This window comes from Gopherus evgoodei, chromosome 9 (assembly GCF_007399415.2).
Source record: "Gopherus evgoodei ecotype Sinaloan lineage chromosome 9, rGopEvg1_v1.p, whole genome shotgun sequence".
Taxonomy (NCBI): Eukaryota; Metazoa; Chordata; order Testudines; family Testudinidae; genus Gopherus; species Gopherus evgoodei.
The window spans coordinates 49,682,987-49,709,544 of NC_044330.1; the positions used below are offsets into that span (position 1 = coordinate 49,682,987).

The window sequence follows — 26,558 nt, forward strand, 5'->3', positions numbered from 1 at the left end:
AGAAGATTTGACATGCACTTCAAAGACAGGTCTACTCTGAAAACACAGTGGAAATTTTTAGTTCGGTAACATGTCACTGCATTTTCCTTCATTTCCCTCCCTACAAGCCTTAAGACAAAACGTGATGCTGACAGTACTATGCAGAAAGTTCTCTCGTCTGAAGATGTTCAGTCAAGTGCTGGGTTAGTCTCCCAATATGATACTACAAGCAGTAGGTCACAGGCTACCATTTTCAACGGCATCTGAAATTATAAAATTGACCTGCCTCTGCTAGTTGAATTCCAGCACATTGTGTGTCCTCATAACAGTATTTTACCAATGCTGATCAGGACTTTGGTGACAATTTCCCCCCATAACAGTGCCAAGCCAGGACTTCAACTGGAAGAGTCTTCTCATTTTCCTAAGTCTTCTCCCAAACAGAAGCCATGGCAAAAAAAAAGTATTCAACATCAATCAGCTTCCGTATAGTTCACACCCACACTGCCTGGAAAAAAGTTTAACGCACAACCCTAGATATGACCAAGAAATTCTGAAACAGACACACGTAGGCAATAGAAGAATATCACACTAACAACCACAGTCTAAGTTGGAGTGTAATCAGTTGAGATCTGAACACTCACCTCATCTTCAGGGCCTGGAACTGCTGTAAGAGGAGAGCCAGTTGCTGCTGCTGCTGGGATGAGAGGGCTGCTTTTTGCTGCTGTGCCAACACCTGTGCATACTGTTGTCTTCAAAAGAGAAGCAGAGTCTCAATGGAATTTATTCACTGTATCTAACTATGCAACATCCTGTTTGTGGAAGTCCCACATTATCCTCAGTGTCCATCCAGTCTAATCCCCACTAATCCAATAAACCAATGTACTCAAACTGATTCCTGAAGGACACCACAAAATGAGATCTGAGAAGAGTTAGGGTATTAAAAAAAGACCACAGTAAACTGGTCTATGTGGGCAGAACAAAATTTCGTCCCTCTCACTTTCAACCATGCAATCTAACTATTCCTTTCCAATTCTATATTTTGTACCATTTCTAACTCCTTCTGCACTTCGCTTTCCCCAAAATTGATATAGATATAATTCACATGCTAACCCTACTTTTGAAATTGTTCAGCTAGCTGTAAAATATCTAGTCATGTCCACATTCCCATTACAATCACAAACCTCTTGACATTAGCAATCCTATATTAACAACCATCATTCAAAGATCATGAAAATGGCATATATCTTCAGCACAATCAAAAAAGCTATCAGATCTCTAATTGCTTTCTTTACTCTAGCCTCCTCCCATACAAGTTGTTAGAAATGGGCCAGACCCCAGGGACTCCAATTCCCATCTCACTGGGCAAAAATTGATATCAAGCTACAGTCTTCAATAGTTCCTTGCATCTCTAAGAAACAACGAGTCAACAGACAAAAAGAGTGCTCTGCATGGGGTTTTCTATGTGCCTCACAACACCGATGATCTTCTGTCCTACCCGACACCAAATTCCCAAAACACAATTTGCAAGGAGGGTCAGGATTCATTTTGACCAAGCAAGTTGCTATATTATAGAGAGAAGGCGCAAGCGAGTGAGCAAACATATATCACCAGAGTAATTATGTACTGCTTCAGGAATAAGACATCATCATAAAGTATGCCTGAGGTAGCTAGCTCTAGGTTGTAAGGCCACTGCTGTTGAAGTTGCAGCATTCCCAGCCCTACTGCCCAGGGAAACAATGTCCAGAAGCTGAACCCAGCTTATTAAAACTGCAGAGCAGAACACAGCCACTAGCAGATCTCAGACTGGTGATCTTACTGTATCAAAAACTGCTGGTACTGGAGGTGCTGCATTTGGTACAGTGCCGTAAGTTCTTGTTGTCTAGTTAGTCGCTCCTGGTCCATCTCGCCCTGTGTTTGAGAATAAGCCACTATTAACTATGGGAATATTTATAACTTCTAATATTGCTCTCAACAGGTGACAGAAAGGACAAATGGTACACCCATCAGTATGTAAAGATCAGAACGCATTTTGATCAAAACTTCTGACCATGCAAAAAATCATGCAGTAGTTGAAAAGACAGAGATGCACAGCTTTTATCAAACATCAGGACTAAGCTCTAATGCCTCCATATAACAAAACATGTAAGTATTTGCTTAAAATTAAGTGAAAGTAGTGATTCCTCTCTTCTCCTTCAACAACTGGTGTTTTCCAGACGATTCCAAACTTGATGCTGAGAGCACATGAACTTCCAAGATCAAGGATTTATGACAGTACTCAGGAGAATAACATTTCTCATTTTAAAAAAATCATTGTTTGACTTATGATGATTGTCAAGTGCTTACCAGATGTGGAGGTGGTGCTGGACCTGGAGTGAAGGGAACCCTGCCCCACATTTTCATGATGTCTCCAAGTGGCTGGAAATTCTCATCGCATGCTCTCTTTACTAACAGGGACATAGTGAAATACCCAGCCTGGAACCACTCTGCCATCTCCTGGTTACTGAAGGGACCTGCAACACCACCAACCAATACATGAAGACACAAAAGTTAAGTTCAGTGTGTAGGGAACCAAGAGCATGGAACTCTTAAAATAGATACAATATCTAAATGTCAGTGGCTCCTGAATTCCAAGTCCGCCTTGCTCTACTGTTCTGAATGACTTATGGGACTGCACATTTATTCCAGATCCTAGATCTGTTCCTTCAAATAACAGAGTTAATTCAGCACTTCTGACAATAAAGGTAACGTGTATGATTTATATGGTGTAACTTGTACCCCATTTTTCTGTATAATTTACACAGTTTGGGATAATATTTTAGTAGCAGCAAGGTGGAGGAAAGGGAAAATGGCTTACCTTGTAATTCTGCTTCTCTGAAGATATTTTGTAAGATTCTTGCTCCTGGGTTTTAGCTTCTTAGCAGAAGACTGTCAGAATTCCCTCAGATCTGAAGACTATTTTATTTTTGAAAGTAATGGTGTAAAGAGGCAGGACCCCACCCACTGGAAGCGGTACTCCCCCCCACACACACACACACACACTCAGTATAAATGCTATCCACTGACCATTCCAGTCACTTCTTTCAAATGCAATGGAGACAAACCCTCATAAAACCATTAAAGATAGCCAATGTCAGATCAAAAATATGCAGAGAAATACACCTGAAAAAAGGTAACTTCCAATGTGAGGAGAAAACAGAGGGTTAGTAAGAATCCTGTAAGAGGATGTCTTCAGAGAAGCAGAACAACAAACTAAATCTTCCCCTCTGTGAAGGATTCTCTCTCCTGCAGAGAAATCCCAAAAAAAACACACCTGCAAAGCTGGACAGTGTTCTTTTTTAGAGGCCAAATCCAAACAACAATGAATTATACTCAGTGGTCCAGGTCGTAGCCAATATGGCACAGCCTCCCACAGGAGCTCTTTTTCCAACTTCAGTCAAGGAGGAACTTCCAATCATTGAGAGGACAACATGTATTTGTGGCAGTGGGTGGCAAGCAACATTCAAGCAAGGGCCTGAGTTGCACTCTGCTCCACTATCATGGATCTCATCGGTCTAAACACCTTTAGAAACAAGGGAACTCCTCCCATTTTGAGCTCAGACCCAGGAATGAGAACTGTGCGCAGTTGGCATATTTAGAGAATATATTCACTCTTTGCTTAGAATACAAGCTCTTTGGGTCAGGGACTGATATTTTGTTGTACGTACAGTATCAAGCACAAATTAAGACTGATGCCTGTAAGCTCTACCATATGAGCAAATGTAAAGGAAAAAATATTAATAAGCTCACCCAGGAAATTCCTTCCCTATACCCTTTACGTCCAGAAACTTCAGAGGTGTTTCCTATCGCCCCTAGAAGCTTGAAAGCAAGCAATACCTCTGATGCTGGCACAGACCACTCTTACAAAAATCTAACCAAAGTAGATAGTTTGCAAAACTGCACACAATAAATTAGGTTAGCTACTTAGGCATTTGACCCTCTCTAGACCTTTGCATACTAACGGCCTGTACAGTAAGATGTTCATAAGAGTGAGTGGGATCCCTGGAAGGGAGTATTAACTGAAGAACTCTGTACAGATTGCAAGCCTCTGAGACATGACCAGTTACTGAGATGCCTTTGGTATAACTATTGACAAAGGCTGCAGTGGCACAGAATGGGACAAAGTTAGAAAGGGAATAGAAATCTTTAGTGACCTGGTTGATACGGGCCCACTAGAGAGTTTGCCCACACAATACTAGCATGTCCCGGAGTTGCATTAAGAAGCTTACTATTGATCAAGATGTAGCTGACTTTTGAATAAGTCAGCAATTTTCAGTTGCATGTCATTGGAAATTAAGACATGATCTTTGGCTGTGTCCAGAGTTACTTTCAGGTGTTGAGCCTTCAGTATTAGAAACAGGTGGCTGTTCTCCACATTGACCAGAAACTAGGGATGTAAAATGTTAACCAACAAGCAGTCTTATTGGTAACGTATTCGGTTAACGTTTAAACTCCACTGTCTGCCAGCACCCAGAGTCCAGGCAGCCAGGACCCTGTGTAAAACAAGGGTGTGCTGCAGCACACATACACACCCGTACCACTAGTTCCCTGCCTATGTTGTGAACTCCTTAATGGTTAAACATTTAACTGGCAAAATATTAATAGTTTAAACTTTTACTTTAAAAAACAAACAAATGCTATCTAGATCCCTACCAGAAACCCATGCTATTGCAGGAAGATTATGGTGTCTTAGTGCCCTGTATGAACCGTTTTCCTCATGAGATCTCTGATACATAGGTGCCCTACAATAGTCAAATGCCTATTTCCAACTCCCATGGGAGTGCCCCCAGCCTCATTCTTATTTTAGTAAAGACTCTGGGACTTGAAGCATCGCATGAGAGAACAGAAATGCAGGTAAATGGGATGGCTCTCCCAATTGGGTTATGTGCTGGTGTGTTAAATTTAAAATCTACTGATATCAGTAAGTTTCTTACATAGATTTCTTCTGCTATGAACTTCTTTTTCCACCTCAAGTATGTTGATCAATTTAGATCAAGTGCAGCTCCCACATCCTCATTTATCTTTTGGGAAATGAAGTACTTACACAGTACTTCTTGCTTAATGGCATTGTTTCTACATCTTCAATACACAGATGATGGGAGATATCTTAACTTTCAGGAGTTTGTCTGGGGACAGTGATGTCAGGAAATCTCTTTTGTGTGTCACAGCAAGTCTATTGAGTATTTTCCAACATTGACAGCTAAACATGCAAGCGTCTATAGATTTTCAGTCCCATGGTATCAGGAGGTCTGATTAACTACTGATATGTAAGAGAACAAATCTTAAATTATCTTAACCTAAACTTATAGAAGAGTCTAATGAGTCATAAGGCAATCTACAGGGCATGGGATGTACTGGGTAAAGGGACAGCTCTTCTAAATCTTTCTCACTAGAGCTGTGAAATCTCTGCACCAATGGTTGTTCTCCCTACACAGTAGCACAGCTCTATTTTAGTACATTTTGGGGACTGAATACATTTGTTGTGAACATCTCTTAACAGTTCTGTGACACAAAAGAGGAAGTGGGAAGGGCACAGACCTACCCTGAATTTCTCCTTGAGGATCCTTGTAGTACCACTTCTGCATGGCTTCATGGAGTAATGGCATGGAGGAACCCTTTGCTCTGTGCTCTTGAAGTTTTGCTGCTAGTCTCTCATCATCCAGTGCACTGTCCTGCAGATATGCCACCATCTTCTCTGCCTGCTGCAGTAGAGAGCAAGAGACATGCTAGAAAACACTGTAATACTACAATTAGTGCGCACACATGATGGCATAAGATGAAACTAACCAAATAGCCTGGTGTCCATCACAAACTTCAGGACTAGAAAGCTCAAACCCCATATTTGGTGGTCTACAAGGGGGTTAACAGACTGAAGAACTGCACCTTTAATAATGTACTCCACACCTCTACAATAACTCTATGCAAGTCTCTCCAATGGCTTTAGAAACAGTAAAGTGTCTCTCAGTAACCCTGAGAGCTAGATATTGTGCGCATTTTATATATGGATAAGCTGATCAAAGAGATATTAAAGGGATTTGCCCAATGGGTCTCCTACAACCAATGACAGAGTCAGGAACAGAACACAGAAATGGATATACTAGAACGGAAGAAGTCTCATCTACTACTAATCACTAGACTAGACTCTGATCCCTTTTATTCAGCTGTTACAGAATGCCGGTTACACATGACAAGCAAAACATGCCTATCTGAAACTCTTTCTTACATGAGTTCTAAAATACTCCATCACATGATCTGGGCATACAGAAAGTCTACTTGTTACTTGAAGGCTATGAAACTTTGGTTAATTCATGATATATTACTGAACAGAATCTCTAGTAACAGATTATACTGGTGAGAGTGGGTTACTGATTGCCAGATTTATGACTCGACTTATGACATTTGCTAAAGGAATAAATTGTTACCTGAACTCCACTGGAAGCAAACAGTGCCAGAGGGAACCTCCAATATTAAGAAACTGAACTACATGCTTTGATTTTTTTCTCAACATAATGACTATAGCACAGAAGTAGCCTGAGTATGAAAGGACTTGAAAAACTATTGCCCACAAAGGACTTTACAAGTTACATTGCTCTGTTTTTTTTATTTATAGTTCCATCAGAAATGGCTCATTCATTCAATGTTTTTCCATTGCCTGATATTCTGTAAAGAGAGGAGGAATTTAAAAAAATTAGAGAAATTCTACCTGCTCTAAGTGTTTGAGACCCTCTTCATCGTCTGGATCAGCAGAAATGTTGCCCATGCCTGGAGCAGCTGAGACTGATGTCTGAAGTGGCTTTAGAGCAGGATTTGTATTGGAAAGAGGAGAAGAAAGATGAACAGGAGAAACTGTAGCTGGAGAGATCTGTGGCAAAGGTTGAACAGCAGGAGTCAGATCTAGAGAAAGAATTAAAAGTGGGCCATGAAATTCCTCTGACACATACAACATACATACAGATCATAGGAAAATGGCTCTTACAAAGTTAAACGTTTGAGAAAGATAACACACAGTAACCTGCAAGCACTAGAATAAAGCTCTCCCAGTCAATTTAATAAAAATTGAAAGTGCTTTCAACAAACCTTATGAGACCAGCTGATCAACTCAGCAAGTTTTCTGCCTCAAATACCCACCTTTGTCATCTCTCTGAAGATATAATCTAACCACTACACCCTCCCAGGGATACCACCAAATGTCATATGTATCTCAGTGTATTACCTTCTCCTCTACTGGGCACTTTGGATGGCAGAGTGTTCACCGTTTGACTCTCTTTAGCTTCCATTTTTTCTGTTCGTTCTGGGACACACTCTTCCTTCCGCTCAAATAGACTGGCCTGTAGTGGTTCTTGTGACTGGAGTTTTGGTGGAGTACCTGACCGGATAGACGGCGAAGATGCTCTGACTGCTTCTTCTGCTGCCTCTAACATTTGAAGGTTTTGGTTTAATTTAGGAGGTTAAATTTTAAGAATGCAGTGTATTATGGATACCTAAGAAATCATTCTTACCTGCAGTTGTTGTATCTCTTTTATCCCCCTCCCTCTTGGTTGTCTTTTCAAGCTCTTTGGCTTCTTCACCATGACCCCCTTCAGGGTCAGAAGGTTCCTCACCTTCCACTGGTTGGAAATCCATTTCCTGTTCCTCAGGGATTGACTCCTTCTGAACCTTCTATAGACACAACAAACACAAATAACTTTACAGACTACTTGCCACAACAGGAAATCTATTCACATCATATATAGGATGCAAGGAAGGTTCTCACCTTTAATGAGAGAAAAGCCCCAGATGAGTCAAATGTTCCCATTTCTTCTTCTGCATCTTCCAAGCACCATTCAGGGAGACTGTCCCTGTCATCTTCCATACTGCCACTGCCGCCACCGCACTCGTCGGTAACCCCGCTCATCATCCCGGTCTCGGAAATCAAATTCAAACCTTCGCCGTCTCTCCATAGGTTCTCGCCAGCCTGCAGAACGAGGACCGTCTAAAGGAGGGGGAAAGTAACTTTACAAGACAGTCTCACAAGACAAACTTATTTGGAAGGATGATGGGGTAGGGAAAAAAAGAGGACAAATTGTGACAAAAATTCAGACCACCACTACAGGGTACAATCCATCTGTCAATGGGCATTTTAAAGAAAAAATAGCTGGAGTTCTTAGAGTATTTCCCTTTATAATGCCCCATATCTGAAGTTACTGTTAAAAAACAAACAGTTAGCCTAAAAGGAGTTGCATGTCATGAAACGTAGCCAAAGCACCAAAATGAGAACTACAAAATTAGGCATGATTTTATTCAGTGGGATAACTACACTAGCCATCAGTGACTGATATATTTAAGGATGGAATGAAGAATGCTTCCTTTGCTTTGCTCTCCTCCCACCCCCAACCACCATGGGGTGTTTCAGTTTTTGAGTCATGGGATCGTGAAACCTGGCATGCAAGTCTGTGGGATGAGGGGAGGATGAAATAAAAAAGTTTACTTCTGAACATACTCAGAGGGCATTTTGCTAAAATCTAGCAAAGACCCCTCCGCCTTTGTCACATTCCTTCTCGCCATGTACTTTGACTAGAACCTCACAGCAGCTGTTGCCTGGAACAAATTCAGTTGGGGAAATAAGCTGGAAAACTCAGTCCCCCCAACTTCATTCACCTCAATGAGGTATAAATTTTTTAATTTGCCCAATTAAGGGCTAATACTATTAGGCAAAATCTTTTTTTCTTAATTTTCAGTTTACAAATCCAGGAAATTTAATGTAAACAATAGTCAGTGAAAATTAAGGTGGAGCTGTTAAAATTACATTTTAACAAGGAAATGCAAAGGGTGAGGCTCCAATATCGTCTCAGCCACATTGCATATATATTTTCTATTTCTATTTTTCTGGTTAGATATATAGCTTAATATGCTCTGTTTATGTCTTTAAAACATATATTAGATGGGTTGTACAATATAGCCAACTAATATTTTGACGCAACCTTTACAGTACTGATATGCAAAAGTCTGTTCTTTCTATTTTATTTCTGATTCTGATTTAAAGTAAAAGTTTGTAAAGAATTTAGAGCCTGTTCCCTCAGAACTTTTCATTCTGGATTAAAATCTCTAGAAATGCTTAAGCAAAAATTTAGATTCAATAAGTATGGATTAATGGGGTAAATATATTTCAGAGAACTCCGGTAACAGATATTTTTCTCTTTAATAAATACATTTCTTTGGCAGATTCTTTCTGATGGAAAGTAGCAAGTCCTAACACTCTTGGTGAGGCCTAAAACATACAGGTAACTGTAAAGGAGCCATAAAAAAGTTTTTCTAAATGGTAAACTAAGAAAATGCACAGATTATAAGAGGTAGCATGTTTTGTGTTCAATTCTTGCATTATTTGTGAACAGTTTTACAGAATTTAAAGCAAAACATTCCAACATCCTGATAAGATTAAAGAAATTTCCAAAAATTGAAAGTCTCTGTAAAATGATGAGGAATGAAAACCTGTGTGAAACAACTAAATGTCAAATGTACACGGAACTAAAACTATGTCTTAACTATAAGAAGAAGGAAATTCCATTCACTGAAGAACCAACAATGCTAGATAGGACAGCAAAATAGAAGCACAAGGAAAAAACAGTTACCTTCTCAAAACCGTTCTTCAAGATGTGTTATATATGCCCATTACTCTGTAGGTGTGTGTGCACATCTTGTGTATCAGCTCAGGTGAGTTTTCCCTAGCAGTACACGTACAGGCAGCCCTGCCCACCCGCCGTCTCCTTGTGCTTCTAACGGAGAGTATAAGGGGCAGAGTCAGCCCAACCCTCCTTCAGTTTCTTTGCACCAAAATCCAAGTAATAGTATCTGATTAATTAGGGCACAAGGATGGGTCACGTAATGGACATATGCAACACATCTCAAAGAGCAACACTTACAAGAAGTTGAGCAACCATTTTTTCCTCTCGGGAGCGCCTGCATACATCCCATTACACTGTAAGAGACTCCCAATTATGCAAGGCAGTGGAGCTTGGAGTCTCATTGGAAAACGGACTGCAAGGACTGTTTTTCCTAATTTCCCATCTTTCTTGATGCAGTGATACGGCATACTGTCTAGTAAACGTATAGACAGAGGATCATGTTGCTAATCCTGCAGAAGTTCACAATAGGGACATTTCCCATGAATGCTATGGAGGCTGAATGCACTCTGGATGAGTGTGCTGTCAACTTCTCAGGTGGTGCTATGCCCTTTGCAGCATGAAATAAAATAATTCAGCTGATACTCCATTTTGAGAGTCATTGTGCTATAACAGGATGACCTATAATTTGTTATGCATAGAAAACAAAAAGCTGGGAAGAAACCCAAAAGGGCTTTGTTCAGTGCAGATAAAGTCAAAGCTTGATGCACACCCAAAATTTCAGCGTTTGTTCATCCTTGCATATACGTGGTTTTGGGAAGAAAAACACTGAACTAGGCATCCTGTAAGTCAAAGGCAGCATGTCAGTCTCAGGGGTACTGGCAAGGGACAACAGAAGCCAGGGACATCATACGGAACTTTATCTGTATAGGTTCTAAAGGTTTAGGATGGGTCTGATTCCTCCTCTGGCTTTGAGTATTAGAAAGTTTTGGGACTAGAATCCCCTCCTCAGTGAAGGAGCTGGCAGTTCTACAACTCTTAAATAACAGAGTCTACACTTCTTGTCTTAGTGCAGACTCTTGAGGGAGGTCCCTGAAAAGGGACTGGAAAGGGGGTGGATTGGGGATAGAAAAAATTGCTGGGTATATCCTAATTCCACTGTGCTTAGCACCCACTTGTCCAAGGTGATGGACTGCCAAGCATGCAAAAAATGGGATAATTTGTAACCAAAGGAGGGGAAAGGCCAGTAAGGTCTGGACTGGTAAGCATGCTGTCCTTGAAAAAAAGGAGTCAAACATGCTGCTTTAAGGCTTGTCATTGCTGGGTGACGTGACTGAGGTGGTGGGAGACAGAAGACTCCTGAGACTGTTGCTGGCATTCAGAACATCAGGCTACTGGTAGGGGCAGAACTGCTGTCTCGGTTGGTATTAAGAAGGATATTTTGTCCTCCTTGGGTATGTCTGCAAATGCAATAAAAGACCATGTCTGGCGCAGGTCAGCTAACTCAGACTTGCATTGTTAAAAACAGAAACATAGATGTTCGGGCTGGGGCTGGGGCCTGGACTCTGAAACCTCATAATAGGGGTGGATCTCAGAGCCTGGACTCCAATCCAAGCATCTACACTGCAATTTTTAGCCCTGCAGCCCAAGCCTGAGTCAACTGACCCAGGCTTTGAGATTTGGCGCTGCAGGTTTCTTATTGCAGTAGAGACGTACCCTGTGTGGCCAGCATGTAGAGGCTTACAGACTTAAGACTGCTCTGGAATCCTTTATTGCGTATAAAGCCTCATCCATCTTGGATGAGAATAAAGCACAGCCCCTGAAAAGGAGGTCCTCAATCCTGTGCTGTACTTCTGCAGGAATACACAACAACTGCAACCACAAATAACAGCGCATCATTACTGCTGCCACAGTGTTGCCGTAGCTCTGGCTGTTGAATCTACCGCACTCCAGGAAGCCTGAAGAGCTGACTGAAGGGCCTGATAACCTTCAGCGACAAGAGACTGGAACTGGTTCCCTAGAGACTTCTGGCAATTTATTCACAAACAGATGTTGCCTCCCCGTTAGAATCGTCATACTAGTCCAATAAGGCCTGATGATTGACAATGTGGCGCTGTAATCTCACCATTGAATACATCTCTCCCCCAACAAGGTCCAGTTTCTGTGCAACCCCTTCTGTGGGGGTAGAACTTTGGCCCACCCTTGACAGTGTCTCTCATTTACTGCAGTTACTACTAGTGAACCTACCACAGGTTCTGAATAAACCTACTCGAGCCCCTGGGATGGAATTTGATATTCGCATTCAGTACGTTTAGCCATTGGTGGAATTGATGAAAGCGTTTGCCTAAGGTCTTGATGGGTGCAAAATGACCTCACTGATAGAAAGGGTTACCGTTCCTGCCATAGCTGGGTACAGAATATCAATGAGCTTCTGGGAATTCTATGAAGAGAAGCTGCCATTCTTCTAAGGAGCTCTTCGTAGACTTTCAAGCCATCAGGTACACGGGAAGACACCTCAGGTACCTGAAACTCATCTGGTGATGAGGATGATGTATTCAAAGGAAACAAGGAAGAAATCTTCTGAAGTTGGTCTTCCACCTCCAAGGTCACTCGTTGCTCTGAAGCTGGTCGAGCTAGGTCTGCTAATCCGTGTCAGCAAGTTGATCAGTAACAACAAAAGACCTCTCACAACTGTACAGAGAAGCCTCCCTTCTATAAGGGAGCAGCGATGTTCAACTTGATGCCCGGGACATCCCCCAAGGCATCAAATACAGCCAATGAGGAAACAGATATGGTGCTGGAACCCAGTTATGTTTCCATCATGCTTCCCAATCTCTGACTCTACTCTTCTCAGAGCGCTGTCTGAGAGTGCAAGAGTGGGATTTGGAGGAAGCCCTGGACTCTCTGAAGTATGACACCTGGTGCTCTCTTTGGATTCTGTTGAACAATAAGAATAGTTGGAAAGTCATGGCAGTGCATTACTGGGAGGAGTCCTTAGAAACTGGGACTGGAAATCTAGAGATCGACAGAGAGGCTGACCATCAAGACAGAGTATCTCCAGGAGAGGGAGAGAAAACTGCACACTGATCCAACTGTGGTAAGGGTGACATGAAGGTCTTTTATGATAAAGAACTTTATTTCAAATTTTCTAGGTTCCACATTTCAGGAAAGATGTGGACAAACTGGAGAAAGTCCAGAGAAGCGCAACAAAAATGATTAAAGGTCTAGAAAACGTGACCTATGAGGGAAAAAATTTGGTTTGTTTAGTTTGGAAAAAAGAAGACAGAGGGGACATAACAGTTTTTGAGTACATAAAAAGTTGTTACAAGGAGGAGGGAAAAAATTGTTCCTCTTAACCTCTGAGGACAGGACAAGAAGCAATGGGCTTAAATTGCAGCAAGGGAGGTTTAGGTTGGACATTAGGAAAAAGTTCCTGATTGTCAGGGTGATTAAGCACTGGAATAAATTGCCTAGGGTGGTTGTGGAATCTCCATCATTGGAGATTTTTAAGAGCAGGTTAGACAAACACTAGTCAGAGATGGTCTAGATCAGAGGTGGGCAAACTATGGCCTGCAGGACTCTTGAGCCCAGCCCCTGAGCTCCTGCCCCAGGAGGCTAGCCCCTGGCCCCTCTCTGGCTGTTCCCCCTCCCCTGCAGCCTCAGCTTGCTCCATCACTGGCACAACGTTCTGGGCAGTGGGCTGCGAGCTCCTGGGGCAGCGCAGCTGCAGAGCCTGGCCTGACCTGGTGCTCTGTGCCGCACAGTAGCACGGCTGGCTCCAGCCAGGCAGTGCGGCTGCCTGTCCTGGTGCTCTGGGCCACCAGTGCTCCAGGCAGCATGGTAAGGGGGCAGGGAATGGGGGGGGGGTTGGATAGAGGGCAGCAGAGTTTGGGGTGGTAGTCAGGGGGCAGGGCTGTGGATAGGGGTCGAGGAGGCCAGGGGGCAGGGAACAGGGGTTTGAATGGGGACAGAGGTCCCGGGGGGGGGGGGCAGTCAGGAATGAGGAGGGGGGTTGGATAGGGCAAGGGTTCTGAGGACTTCAGGGGACAGGGAGGTTGGATAGGGCAGGGGTTCCAGGGGGCCATCAGGGGGCAAGAAACAGGAAAGGTCGGATATGGGGCGGGGCCAGGCAATGCCTGGCTGTTTGGGGAGGCACAGCCTCTGCTAACCAGCCCTCCATACAATTTTGGAAACCCAATGCGGCCCTCAGGCCAAAAAATTTGCCCGCCCCTGGTCTAGTCCTGCCGTGAGTGCAGGGGACGGGACTAGACAACCTCTCGCGGTCCCTTCCAGTCCTATGATTCTGGATTCATGGCACTTAAAAACTTCAGAATCAATGAAGCAGATTTCAGCAAGGATCTTAAAAGATAAGTCTGTAGGTATAACATGACTGCTTTACCAGCAGTAACTTTGGCCTGTCTTCATGATCCCAATATGCCTGACTGAAGTCTCAAAGGCTAAGCAGACCTTAGGCAACTGCCTCTCACTGGGTAACTACCAATAAAAAAGTATTTAAAATAGTACAAAAAATAAACTCATAAGATTAGGAAACAAGATTTGGATTTTGAATACCCACTATTTATTAACAAAAGGAACAAAAAGAAATCGGGACAGCTGTTTATCCTGTGCAAGAGTAAGCCATACATAAATTCTTGTGCAGTGTGGCCTAACACTTTTGTACCCTGTTTTAAACCCATAAAAGGGAATCTGGTACATACATCCAAGCATGTGGGTATATGCAGAGGCAATTCTGAAAGGAAAAAGGCTGAGCTGAATAAATGGAGGCAGGTAAGCTGTTGGGAGGGCTTTACCAATTATTTTTAGCACATATGGCTGGTAATATCTAAAGACTCTGAAATGTGCAAGTGGAACCAGGTAACACCATTGTTAACTTAAACTGACAGTTCAATGCAAAAACAGGAATGTATTAAAAACTGTTTTCAGGGGCCTGTGACCTACTATTGATTAAGAGAAAAATTCAAACAAAACTGTAGCCATCTGAGCTGAAACACCATTGTGGTATACCTGTTAACTCATCCACTTCCATGTCAAGAGTCTGGCAATATCATCTCAAATGCTAGAGGATCTTTCAAAGTATGAAGCAGTCTAAGGGCAGGTCCAGACTAGAGCTTTAAATCGATTTAAACAGCTTTAAATCGATTTAAAGCTGTAACCGTCCACACTACAGAGTACCGTAAATCGATTTTAAGGGTCCCTAAAATCGATTTCTGTACTCCACCTAAACGAGCGGAGTAACCCTAAAATCGATTTTATAAAATCGATTTTATGCTAATGTGGACGGAAACAGAAGTTAATGGCCTCCGGGAGGTATCCCATAGTGCACCAGTGGCCGCTCTGCACAGGGAAAGGAACTCTACTGCTGGCCAGGTAAACAGGAAAAGCCCCGGGAACTTTGAAATTTCAGTTCCTGTTTGCCCAGCGTGGAGCTCTCAGCAGCAGAGATAACAATGCAATCTCCTGAAAATAGGAAAAGAGCTCTAGCATGGAACACACAGGAGTTACAGGATCTGATAGCAGTATGGGGAGAAGAGTCAGTGCTTTCAGAACTGAGGTCCAGCAGAAGAAATGAGAAAACCTTTGAAAAGATTTCTAATGCCATGAGGCAGAGAGGACACAGTAGAGACTCGTTGCAGTGCAGAGTTAAAGTGAAGGAGCTCAGACAGGCGTACCAGAAGACCAAAGCAGCAAAGGGCAGGTCAGGATCTGGCCCCAAAACATGCCGCTTCTACGAGGAGCTGAACGCAATATTGGGGAACTGTGCAACGACAAACCCCCCCTTGTCTGTGGATTCAGAGGTGGGGGTAGTGATCTCTGCCCCTGCGGAAGATTTAGAGGACAGCGAAGATCACGATGAGGACCAAGAGGAGGACGAAACAGCAGAGAGCACAGAGCATTCAATTCCCACTAACAGCCAGGATCTTTTCCTAACCCTTACAGAAGTACCCTGCCAGCCCTCTCAAGCCAGTAGCACAGAAAATGATGCTGTGGAATTGTCCTCTGGTGAGTGCACTTTTTTTTTATTAAAAGCTTAGGCTGAATGAATGCAAGCCTTTTTTAGTGAGTGATTTGCCATGAGTGCTTGCATGCAGTAGCTGGAATTAGAGTTATTGGAACAGTCTGTTAACATGTCTGGGAACAGAGATGACCATTCATTCCTTTCTTCTGTGCTGAGCCAGTAAATGAAAAACCTTTCCTAAAACAATGACCCAGGTGGTGATTGTTAGAAAGCTGTTCATTCCTACGGGGTGGTGTCCCCTAGCACTTGGCCAGCATGAATCATCCCTATTAACTGCCATGGCAGAGGGGGGATGGGGTTAGGTAGATGGCATTAAAGCTAACTCCAAAGTGCAGCACAGATGATTGTGGGAGGGAACTTGTATTTCCCTGTGCTGCACCTTTTCCATGGCTTAAGAAACCAGTGTTGTTCCTTAAAGCGCTTTGCCTCACTACTGTTCATGCTACCTGATAATAGCAGGGGGTGCAGGGTACTACAAGCCACTGCACGGTTCACTCCAAATAACTTACCATTGTCTCCGGACATGGTCTGTGTGCTCCCCTGACCCGCGGCTGAGCTGAAATCTCAGTCCTCAGCCACAAGCAATAAGTATTAAAAGAATCCTAAGGCGACCTTGTGGTAAAGTTACATGCTCAAGGTACGGTGAATAGCGCAGTTCACTGAGAAAGACTGTATCCATTGTTCTGTGAAATGTGTCTCTTATGATTCTTCTATCACTCTTTCCACCCCCACCCCCCCACACAGCTGCACATTTCTCCAGCCTCCCTCTCCCTTCTCCTGTCCGACGGGGAGGTCACATAAGAAGGCTAAGAAAAAAGAGGACGCGTGAGGAGATGTTCACAGAAATTATGGCAGTAACCCGTACTGAGAGAGCTCAGCAGGGGGACTGGAAACAATTGGTCGCAAAGTACAGGGAGGCTGCCAGTCAACGCGAAGACAGGAGGGATGCTAAAAATGATTTCAGGTGGCAGGAAGATCAGCGCTGGCAGGCAGCAACGCTGGATCTTCTTCGTGATCAGACCGACATACTCCGCGATATGCTGGAAGAGCTGCGTGGTCTCAGGTTGCCTCTGCAGCCCATGTATAACCTCCCCCAGTACTCACCCTGTCCCACACCTTCCAGAACCAGGCGTGTAAGAACGCGTGGGGGAAGGCTATCTGCACCAGCCAACTACACCCCTGTGGACAGTCCAACCAGAAGGCTGTCATTACATTGAAAACCCCTTAATGTTATGTTTCTTCCCTCCTGTACTCCTCCCAAACCTCTCCCTTGGCACCATTTACTTACTTTACTCTCAGGACATGCTATGCAAAGGCAGTGTGAGGGTGGGTTGTTAAAGAAATAAAGCATGCAGCTTTGCAAAGCTTCAGGGAAGCTAGTTTGCAGCATCAGGAGTAAACACATGGGAAGGTGGGTAATACAGGGAAAATAAACAAAGCAGTCATACCGTACCATGGTCCATGATAAATCTTGTTATGTCTTCTCTGATGCGCCTTCTTCTTACCAACCTCCCTCCCCCTTCCTCCAAACCTCCCTCACTCCCTTCCCCGGAGAACCCCGAGTTATGAAATGTCATGCACAGGATTGTAACAGCAAGCATGATGATTGATTGCTGAAAGGGTCTGATTTTTAATAAAGAACTCAATTTCTTTAACAAATACCAGTAACTTTATTTTCAATAAGCAAGCAGTTAAGGAAGGGTGCAGGGAAGCTCGTTTGCAGCAGCCAGAGTCAAGACATGGGGAGGTAGGTAATAACAGGGAAATAAACATACCAATCACACCGTTCCCTGGTCCATGAAGCCACTTCTGGGCTTCCTTAACTGACTTTGTCTTTCCTTCCTACATCCCTCCCTAACCCTAGCCATTTACTATTCTCCTCCCCAAAAAACCCTATTACTGTAATTCTATTTGCAGGCTTCTAAATGCAAGAGGGAGGGTGTGCTGCTTACAGTGACTGTCTTTTAATAAAGAATTCAATGTTTTCCACAGACACAGACGGCTATTTTAATTACCGTAAGCAAGCAGTTGTGGAAGGGTGCAGGGAATGCAGCTTGCAGCAGCAGGACTGAATACATGGGGAGGGTGGTAATCAATGGAAAAGAAACTCAGCATTCAAACTGACCCTGGCCCATGAGGAAGCTACTTTTCAGGGCTTCTCTGATGCGCACAGCATCCTGGTGTGATCTTCTAATTGCCCTGGTGTCTGGCTGCGCATAATCAGCGGCCAGGTGGTTTGCCTCAGCCTCCCACCCCGCTATAAAGGTCTCCCCCTTACTCTCAGAGATTGTGGAGCACACAACAAGCAGCAATGACAAAGGGGATATTGGTTTGGCTAAGATCTGAGCGAGTAAGAAGCATTCGCCATCTTCCCTTCAATCTGCCAAATGCACATTCTACCACCATTCTGCACTTGCTCAGCCTGTAATTAAACAACTCCTGAGCACTGTCAAGGCTGCCTGTGTATGGCTTCATTAGCCAGGGCATCAAGGGGTAGGCTGGGTCCCCAAGGATAACTATAGGCATTTCAACATCTCCAACTGTTATTCTCTGGTCAGGGAAGTAGGTCCCTTGCTGCAGCCGTTTAAACAGTGTAGTGCTTCTGAACACACGTGCGTCATGAACCCTTCCTGGCCATCCCACGTGGATGTTGGTGAAACGTCCCTTGTGATCCACCAGGGCTTGCAGCACCATTGAAAAGTACCCCTTGCGGTTTATGTACTGGTCGCCCTGGTGCTCCGGTGCCAAGATAGGGATATGGGTTCCATCTATGTTCCCCCCACAGTTAGGGAATCCCATTGCAGCAAAGCCATCCACAATGGCCTGCACGTTTCCCAGAGTCACAACCTTTCGAAGCAGCAGCTTAATGATTGCTTTGGATACTTCCAGCACAGCAGCCCCCACAGTAGATTTTCCCACTCCAAATTGATTACCGACTGACCGGTAGCTGTCTGGCGTTGCAAGCTTCCAGATGGCTATTGCCACTCGCTTTTCCACTGTGAGGGCTGGTCTCATCCTGGTATTATGCCGTTTCAGGACAGGAGAAAGCGAGTCACAAAGTTCAAAGAAAGTGCTCTTAAGCATGCGAAAGTTCCGCAGCCACTGCGAATCGTCCCACACCTGCAGGACTATGCGGTCCCACCAGTCCGTGCTTGTTTCTCGTGCCCAAAAGCAGCGCAGAACGGGTAGAACCTCCCCCATAACCGTCAGGAGCTCCAAAGTGCAGGGGCCCGGGGTGTCGGAAAACTCGTTCTCCAAGTCCTCATCACTGTTGTCCCCACAGTCAAGCATTCCGTCTTGCATTTCTGACTCATGGTTCAGCATGGATAGCATGAGAATGCGTGAACTATTTACAGCATTCGCGATCAAGGATAAGAGCACTCCTGGATCCATGCTTGCTGCAAAATGGCGTTTTTTCACTGCAGCCAGTAAAAACCGCGTGAAGTGACTGTGTTCCGCTGACAGGAAGGGAGGGGGTGAGGCTGTACCCAAAACCACCCACGACGGGGATTTTGGCCCCATCATGCACTGGGGTAGTAACCCATAATTCCAAAGGCCAGGGACCCGTGCAGGAACTGTGGGATAGGTACCCAGAGTGCAACACTCAGGGAAAAGATGGACGCCAGGGAACATGGACACTCAACATCGATGTAAGTAGCCCTAGTGTGGACGCGCAAAATCGATTTTATAAAGCCTGCTTTATAAAATCGATTTTAATAACATCGATTTTACCCTGTAGTGTGGACGTGGGCTAAGAATGATAGATTTTATACCTATCTAGTATTTATGACTAGATAAACCTGTAATTAATTTGGCCAGCAATCTACAACAGATCAAAATTCAAACAGGCAATAAGATTTCTTATAAGTGAACTACAGGGAACTTCCAGAATGTTTCTATGGAGTTTGTGTACTACGGAACTTCCTGTCATACACATGAACGTCTGAACTTCTAACTTCATAAGGTCTGTATGTTGTTCTTTATAAGAGTAACTTGTTGGTACTAGATAAAAGTGCACCTACAGTGCAAGCCTAACCTGGGTAACACCTCACATCTGACTGTCATGAGGCGCTGTTTTAGCAGTTTTAATTACAATTGAACTGTGCAACAAAGCAGCAGTATGTCTGAGGAAAGGACAGGATGAATCATTCTCCATAACAAACTAACTCTTTCTCCCCCACCCACGTAACAGAAAACATCTGATAATATGTTAGTAATAAACCTGAGGGTTAAACTAACTATTAAAACAAAGAGATAGCAGTTTGAAGGGAATGGGTAAAGGAGAAGGGAGAAGAATTTGTAGTAATTGCAAGAACGGCTCCTTATCCTGCAGTAACTTGTTCTTTGAGATGCTCTCAACAACGTGTAGGTCACTGGAGGTGCGCGTGTGTTTCATGCGCACAAGACTGGATTTTTTTTTTTAAAATAGCAGCATTCACTGGGGTCACACAGTTCATGTTACTCCTCAAGCTCTTGTGTGAGGGCATTAATGGGCAAAGCAATCACGATCCTCTCAGTTAAAAGCCGGTGGTAGCTAAAGACACCCAACAGCAGAGATGGAGGGTGGGCTATGGGATCCAGTGGTGACAACTGGATACATATAGTATGTGTAATTTTTCTCCCAATGCCAAATATAGTTTTGGGAAGTCAATATGCAATTCCGATGATTCAGGAGAAATTCTGAAACTACTTATGGGCCATATCTCAGAGGAGGTCTCAGCACCACATTGTCCCTATGGAATGTTGTACAGGGAGCGTCACCCATGAGCACGTGATGCTCACTTGCTGTTTTGACCAAAGTGATAGCCACTAGAAAGACTGTTTTCAGAGTGTGGTGGGTACAGGGAGTACTTAGAGGCTCAAAGGAGTGTCAGCAAAAATACACTGACATCCCAGTCAGGAGTGGGTTCTCTGGATATGTATGAAGTAACTCTTTTGGCAACTTCACTACAATGAGGTGAGAGAAGTCCCCACATGACTTAACAGGCAGGTGATAAGCTGAAGTTGCTGCAAGGTGGACTTTGACAGAACTGAGCCAGAGACCTGCCTGCTTGAGATGTGTTGGGTAATCAATGATCTTAAGTATAAAGGCCTGGGCTGAGCGTAGATCATTTTGGACAGCCCATATCGAGAATCTCTTTGACTTGAAATGATTTGTTCTTCTGATAGATGTTTTCTTGGTTTGAAATAGGACTTTTGAAACTATAGGGAACAGTCTGTCCTTTGTGCTTAGACAGTGAACAGCCACGAAGTCAGGTGCAGCGATTTCAGGTCTCAATGGAGTAGATGGCTGTGATTCTATCGCCTGGAAGCTGGATGAACAACTACAATAGCTTTGTGAGCCAGATCTCCTTTTGTCTGTACAGAACCACCAGAATGACTATGGCTTTGTCTCTTAATTTTGGAAGTCACCCTGGGAATCCAGGGAATCAGTGGGAAGGCCTACAGCAAGCCCCTGTTCTACTGCAGAAGGAAGGTATTGAGTAGTGATCCTGAAGTCAAGCCTTTTTTACAGCAAAAGTTCTGGCATTTTGGGCTGTCTGCAGTGACTAAAAAGAGTCTATTGGCAATAGGGCCAGTATGACCATGGTGGCATGCTGAATGGGTCATGTTCTCGTCAACCAGTTGCCATTAATGCTTGTGTAAGGTCAGTGCCCTGTGGTAAGGTTGTCCTGGGCCAACTCCGAAGTAACTTGTGAATGGTAGCAGGGAGGCCTCTCTGCTCAAAGCCAGAGAAAAAGCACAGATCGGAGATGCTAACAAGTAATGTCATTCCTCAAATGGTAGTACTGAAGAATGAGGTCTTTGCTCTGGTTTCAGTGCCTGGTGCTACATTCTTGCTGATGTTGTCCTTAAGGGGGATCCCTCAGATTTCATGTGGGAGTATCTTGGTTCTGAATTCTGTGTCAGTGCCAGAGCTTTTGCAAACACCGATGTCAGCAATGTCTGTCCTCCCGACACTGCTCTTTGGTGAAGGACTTGTTTTTATCCTTAGAGAAGTGATGTTTCTTCTTTCCTATTTTTGAGCCATGTCTGGTCTCAGCTTAGCCTTCTCTTTCAGTTTCACCCATACATTCAGGTGCTAGCATCAACTTTGGCACCAAGTGATTGCTGGAGTCAATTGTATTGATGCACTGGTGTCATAAGGAGGTTCTCTTTCCTACATTCTTCTCCCCACCTTGAGTGTAATGTCTGCTTCAATGAGCACTCAGAATGACCCCTCCTGCATACCTTAGAGTTGGAAGCTCCTTCACATCGGAGGTAACACACATTGATTGCTCCAGCAAGTGAAGTTTGAGACATTCTTCTCTTGACTTACAAGTCCTCAACATGAATGATTTACACATCACATACTTATGGATGCAACTCTTCCCACAAACAGGAAAAGCATTGGATTATGACCATCAATGAATGGATCAGTCCCTCACAGGTTAGAGAGAGCTTAAATCTGGAAGGCTTGGAGTCTGCTGCGGTGGCTGGGGCAAAGCACCTTGCCCTACTATGCAATGGAGTATACAGGAAGTCTTGCTGTCTCTTCCCCCTCCCCCCCCCCGCTTTATTTTCCAAGAACATTAAAATCAATAGAAAAAGCAAACAAAGAAGTGAAGAAGGAATCGATCGTCACAAAACACAACTAATGCGGAATTAAGTTTGAAGCTCCAGGAAGCGTAGCTGGTCTGACACATGCCCGGTTCCATCTCATTGCCTCAGGCAGTAGGAGGGAACTAAGGGAGAGTCAAGGCTGATCCAACTTTTATACCCTCACATGGGAGCAAAAGGAGGCATAGGCTGTATGCATGACCTCAGACAATGCTATTCAAAAGATTCTGATCTTGCGTGTATGAGGTGCATATACACTTACAGTAGGATCCACAATGACACACTCTCAAAGAATAAATCTGGTTTCCTTCTTCAATGAAGCTCACTCGTTGGAGGACATATGCATGTGTGTAATTTTTTTTAAAATACACACTTGGGAACTGTGGCCATCTAAAATTCCATAGCACAAACTTAAATTTTGTTTAGTGAACAAAAAAGCATGAACCTCTCTATCTACTTTTTCCATAAAGCTTTTGCCCTCCAGTCCCTGATCACTCACTGTCCTTTTCCTTCAACTATTTTGCTCGTCTCCCTTTCCAGATCTCCTCTCACCTGGACTATGAGGACGCCACCTCTCACCATCCCTCCGTGGCCCAGCCAGTCTCCAGCCTCCATCATCATCTTCCCCATTTTGCTCCTCCCTGAAGATGCGCCAGTTCTCGCTCTCAGAGCGAATAAACTCGTGTTTCCTCCCTGTTGTTGTTGTCCCACCTTCCTCAAAATTTGGTCTCACTGCAAAGAAAACAAGCATATAAATGAACATGCAGTCCAATCTGAGGACAGTAGAAACACATATAGCTTGTAACTTGTATCTGGAGCCATCACAGAAAACAAACATCTAGTCCCAAGAGTCTTCAGCAGCATTTGAGAAGTGAAGCTTGGATAGATCAATGGGAGCAATGCATTTAGAGACCAAGAGGAATGGAAATTCATGGGGGAGAGCAAGGAGCAGTGAAGGAACGAACAAGGGAAAAGGGAAGAGGAAGAAACTGGGAGAAAGGCAAAGATGAGAAGTAGAGGTTAAGCAGGGGATATGGACAATAAGGGCAAAAACGAGAACACAGTGAAAAGCGTGTGGAGGGAGAGGAGAGATTGGATTAACAATGAAAAGACATTACATGCTAGAGAAAAAACTGGAATGAAGATAAGCAAGAGAAGGAAAGCACTGTAAACATTTATTTTTAATATAAATTAAAACGATTAATTGTTAGTTGCACAGTATGTACACAAAATCTTTTCGGGGGGGGCTATAAAACCACCTTTTATTAGAATCATTTATCTATAATCTTTTTGGTGCAAATATATAGTATTGGTGAATTTGAGAGTGTCATTGTAGACTTATGGGCTGAACAAAAAAATACTGCTGTACCTCCATTACCCTATCTGGCTCTTGGATGAATGGGATTTGAAAATGAGATTGACAGCTGTGGGTGAAGCAATGAGGAGAGGAGTAACTGTATTCAAGTTTAAGAAATTGGCAAAGAGGGTATAAAATGTTGGTAGATCTGGGACCAATCATCCTTAATCTGAACTAGGGAAACATTTAAAATGCACAGGAGAATAGGAAACACAGATACTTAGCGAATACCAATATATCCAAAAATAGTTGGTGTAAAGTTTTACACAAAGGTATCCACATGGGCATTTGGTGCAGGATTACCCCAATGTTTATGTAGTGGTTCAAATATTCAGACAGACTTGCAGCTTTCAGGTACAGCGCTGGGTCATTTCAATTCAAGACTGAGTATCTATGTGCTTCTAGTAATTTACAGTCTTGAGCACAACACTCCTCCAACCAGTTTGAGGATGTCTAGTCTAAGCACTGTTCTGCATCATTTCTTGTATTCTGTTTTGTCCTGTTAACTTCAGAATTCTTACGAGACATATCGATGTGAAACACTAACTTCCTACTATTGTTAGCACATGCTAACCTGGATGTGTTTTGATATTTATAAAAAAGTATCAAATTTTAATGGTGTGAAAAAGGTAGGTTCATTTTTCCATGTACATCCAAGATCCCTGTATGAAATCATCATGTCAAATATTTTAGGAGAGCTAGTATTTGGTGAAGTTTGTATTTTATTTTGCTATTTTTTCTTACCATAATGAACCTGGAAACATGACCCCACCTGATGTTTCTGAAGAACAGAAAAGGCCTTTAGGTCACCTCCTACAAGATATCCTAAGATGATACTCTAAAAACAGTATCACTTATGAATATGTATAGGTGTTTACAGATTCCTCAGCCTGGTAGTCATTACTAACAAGAATATCATGAATATCTGGATGCAATGATAGGGCAAAGGGCAGAGTTCTATACTAAGTCATGATTTTCATAGGTAACCCATCTTGCCGTCACCATCTGCATGTGGATCTGTCTCTAAGGACTTCTGGTGATCACTTCACCTATCCCCATTGCCAGTCACCCAACGCCACAGGACTTTTATGGGTAGGGGTAGGAAAAAAGTTCTTCCTGTGAAAGAAGCTTGCACATGAGTAGTTTAATGTGGGGGAGCTGATGCACACCAGTAGCCACATAAATCTTAGCAGAAGAGGCCCATGTGTCTGGTGGCAAGGAGGTCCAAGACGACCAGGGGGTTCTCCTCCATTGAAGCCTTTGTCCACCTTCACAGCTGTTGAGAGGTGATCCCGCTTAATCTGCCTTTTCTGGCATTGACGTCTTATACTAGGTTGTGCTGCACTTTGTCTAGTACCTTGCCTTCAACCTTACCATCATGGGTGACCCTACCAGGAGTACATGACTCCAGGCAGCATCGTTCTTAGGGTCTTAAGTCTATGCAAGCTTCTCCATCACATCAAGGTAGCAACTCAGGTATGTGCCCCTGGACTGGGATGGGGGTTATTTTAAGCAACAACAGTCATGACTGAGCAGGCCCTTTTAGGAACCCCTCGGCTCATCCCATACAAGGAAGGAGCTAGGAAAGCTGCCCCAAATATAGGCTATCCCACCATACCTGACTGGATAAATGTGTCCAGAGGGATCATTCCCAATGCGGTTGAAAAACAAAAAATGTTTTTTGCAACTTGGAATATCCTTGCCTGACTAGACTAATCAAAAAGTGAAAGACCCAAATGCAAAACAGCAACTGTTGCCCAAGAATTCTCAAGGTACAACATCGATATTGCTGCTCTCAGTGGAACAAGATGTACAGATGAAGGCCACTTGAGGGAAGAGGGCGGTGGTTACACTTTCTTCTGGAAAGGAAAACCATCAAGCGACAGGCCAATACATGGTGTTGGCTTTGCAATCAAAAATCTTCTAGTCAACTGCCTGACTGAGCTCTTCATTGGCATCAACAAGCGCCTTATGACCCTCCGCATCCAATTGGTTAAGTCATTTGCCATGATCATCAACACATATGCACCAACTCTTGACACCAAAGAACAGAAGGATTCCTTCTGCACTGACCTTAAAAAATTTTTGTCATCCTTTCCAAAAACAGGTAAGATAATCCTCTTTGTGGACTTTAATGCAAGAGTTGGCCGAGATTCTAATGTATGGAATAGCACCACTGAGAAGGAAGGAGTGGGCAAGACCAATTCCAATGGCATCCTTCTACTCAGCAAATGTGCAGAGCACGACCTTGTGATCACAAACACCATCTTCAGACAAAGCAACAAGTACAAAACAATTTGGCAACACCCCTGCTTAAAACAGTGGGACCTCCTAGACTATGTCATTGTAAGAACACAGGATCTAGGAGATGTCCAAATCACCTGTGTCACGAGAGGAGCAGATGATTGCTGGACTGACCACCACCAGGTGAAGTCAGTCATGTCCATCAGGATTGCACCAAAACACAGAAAGCAACACAAATCTCACAGACGGCAATACAGCATCCAAAGACTTCAATCCTCAGTGTAAGAAGAGAACTTTCAAACACTCCTCAGTGAAAAACTAGCCATATGTACACCTGGAAATGACAACACAAATGTCTAAGAAGACTGGGAAGCCCTAAAACAGATCATCCATGAGGTTTGCAAGGAATCCATTGGCCTTGCTACGCGCTGCCATCAGGACTGGTTTGACAACAACACTGAGACAACATCCCTTTTGGATCAGAAGAGAAAAGCTTTTCTGCAACTGGCAAAAACAACCACTACCCAGTCAGAAGCAGAGCTTTCCCCATCAGTTCATAGCTGAAGTTCAAAGGAGGATCCAAGAAATCAAAAATAAATGGTGGGAGGACAAAGCAAAAGAAATCCAAACATTCGCTGACAGACATGATATGCAGAGGTTTTTTTGTGAGACAAAGACCCTGTACAGACCAAGCTCATGTGGCCTC

The 26,558-nt window shown here is 43.6% G+C and overlaps 1 protein-coding gene across 1 annotated transcript in view; it reads right to left on the reverse strand.

The window, feature by feature from the left end:
- GIGYF2 (GRB10 interacting GYF protein 2) overlaps positions 1–26,558 on the reverse strand; it is a 159,450-nt gene that overhangs the window by 40,941 nt on the left and 91,951 nt on the right. The window contains 10 exon segments of the mRNA XM_030575383.1: positions 621–728; positions 1,796–1,887; positions 2,323–2,489; positions 5,558–5,717; positions 6,719–6,909; positions 7,229–7,429; positions 7,515–7,674; positions 7,769–7,915; positions 7,917–7,987; positions 22,804–22,983. Coding sequence (XP_030431243.1) covers positions 621–728; positions 1,796–1,887; positions 2,323–2,489; positions 5,558–5,717; positions 6,719–6,909; positions 7,229–7,429; positions 7,515–7,674; positions 7,769–7,915; positions 7,917–7,987; positions 22,804–22,983 — 1,477 coding nt within the window.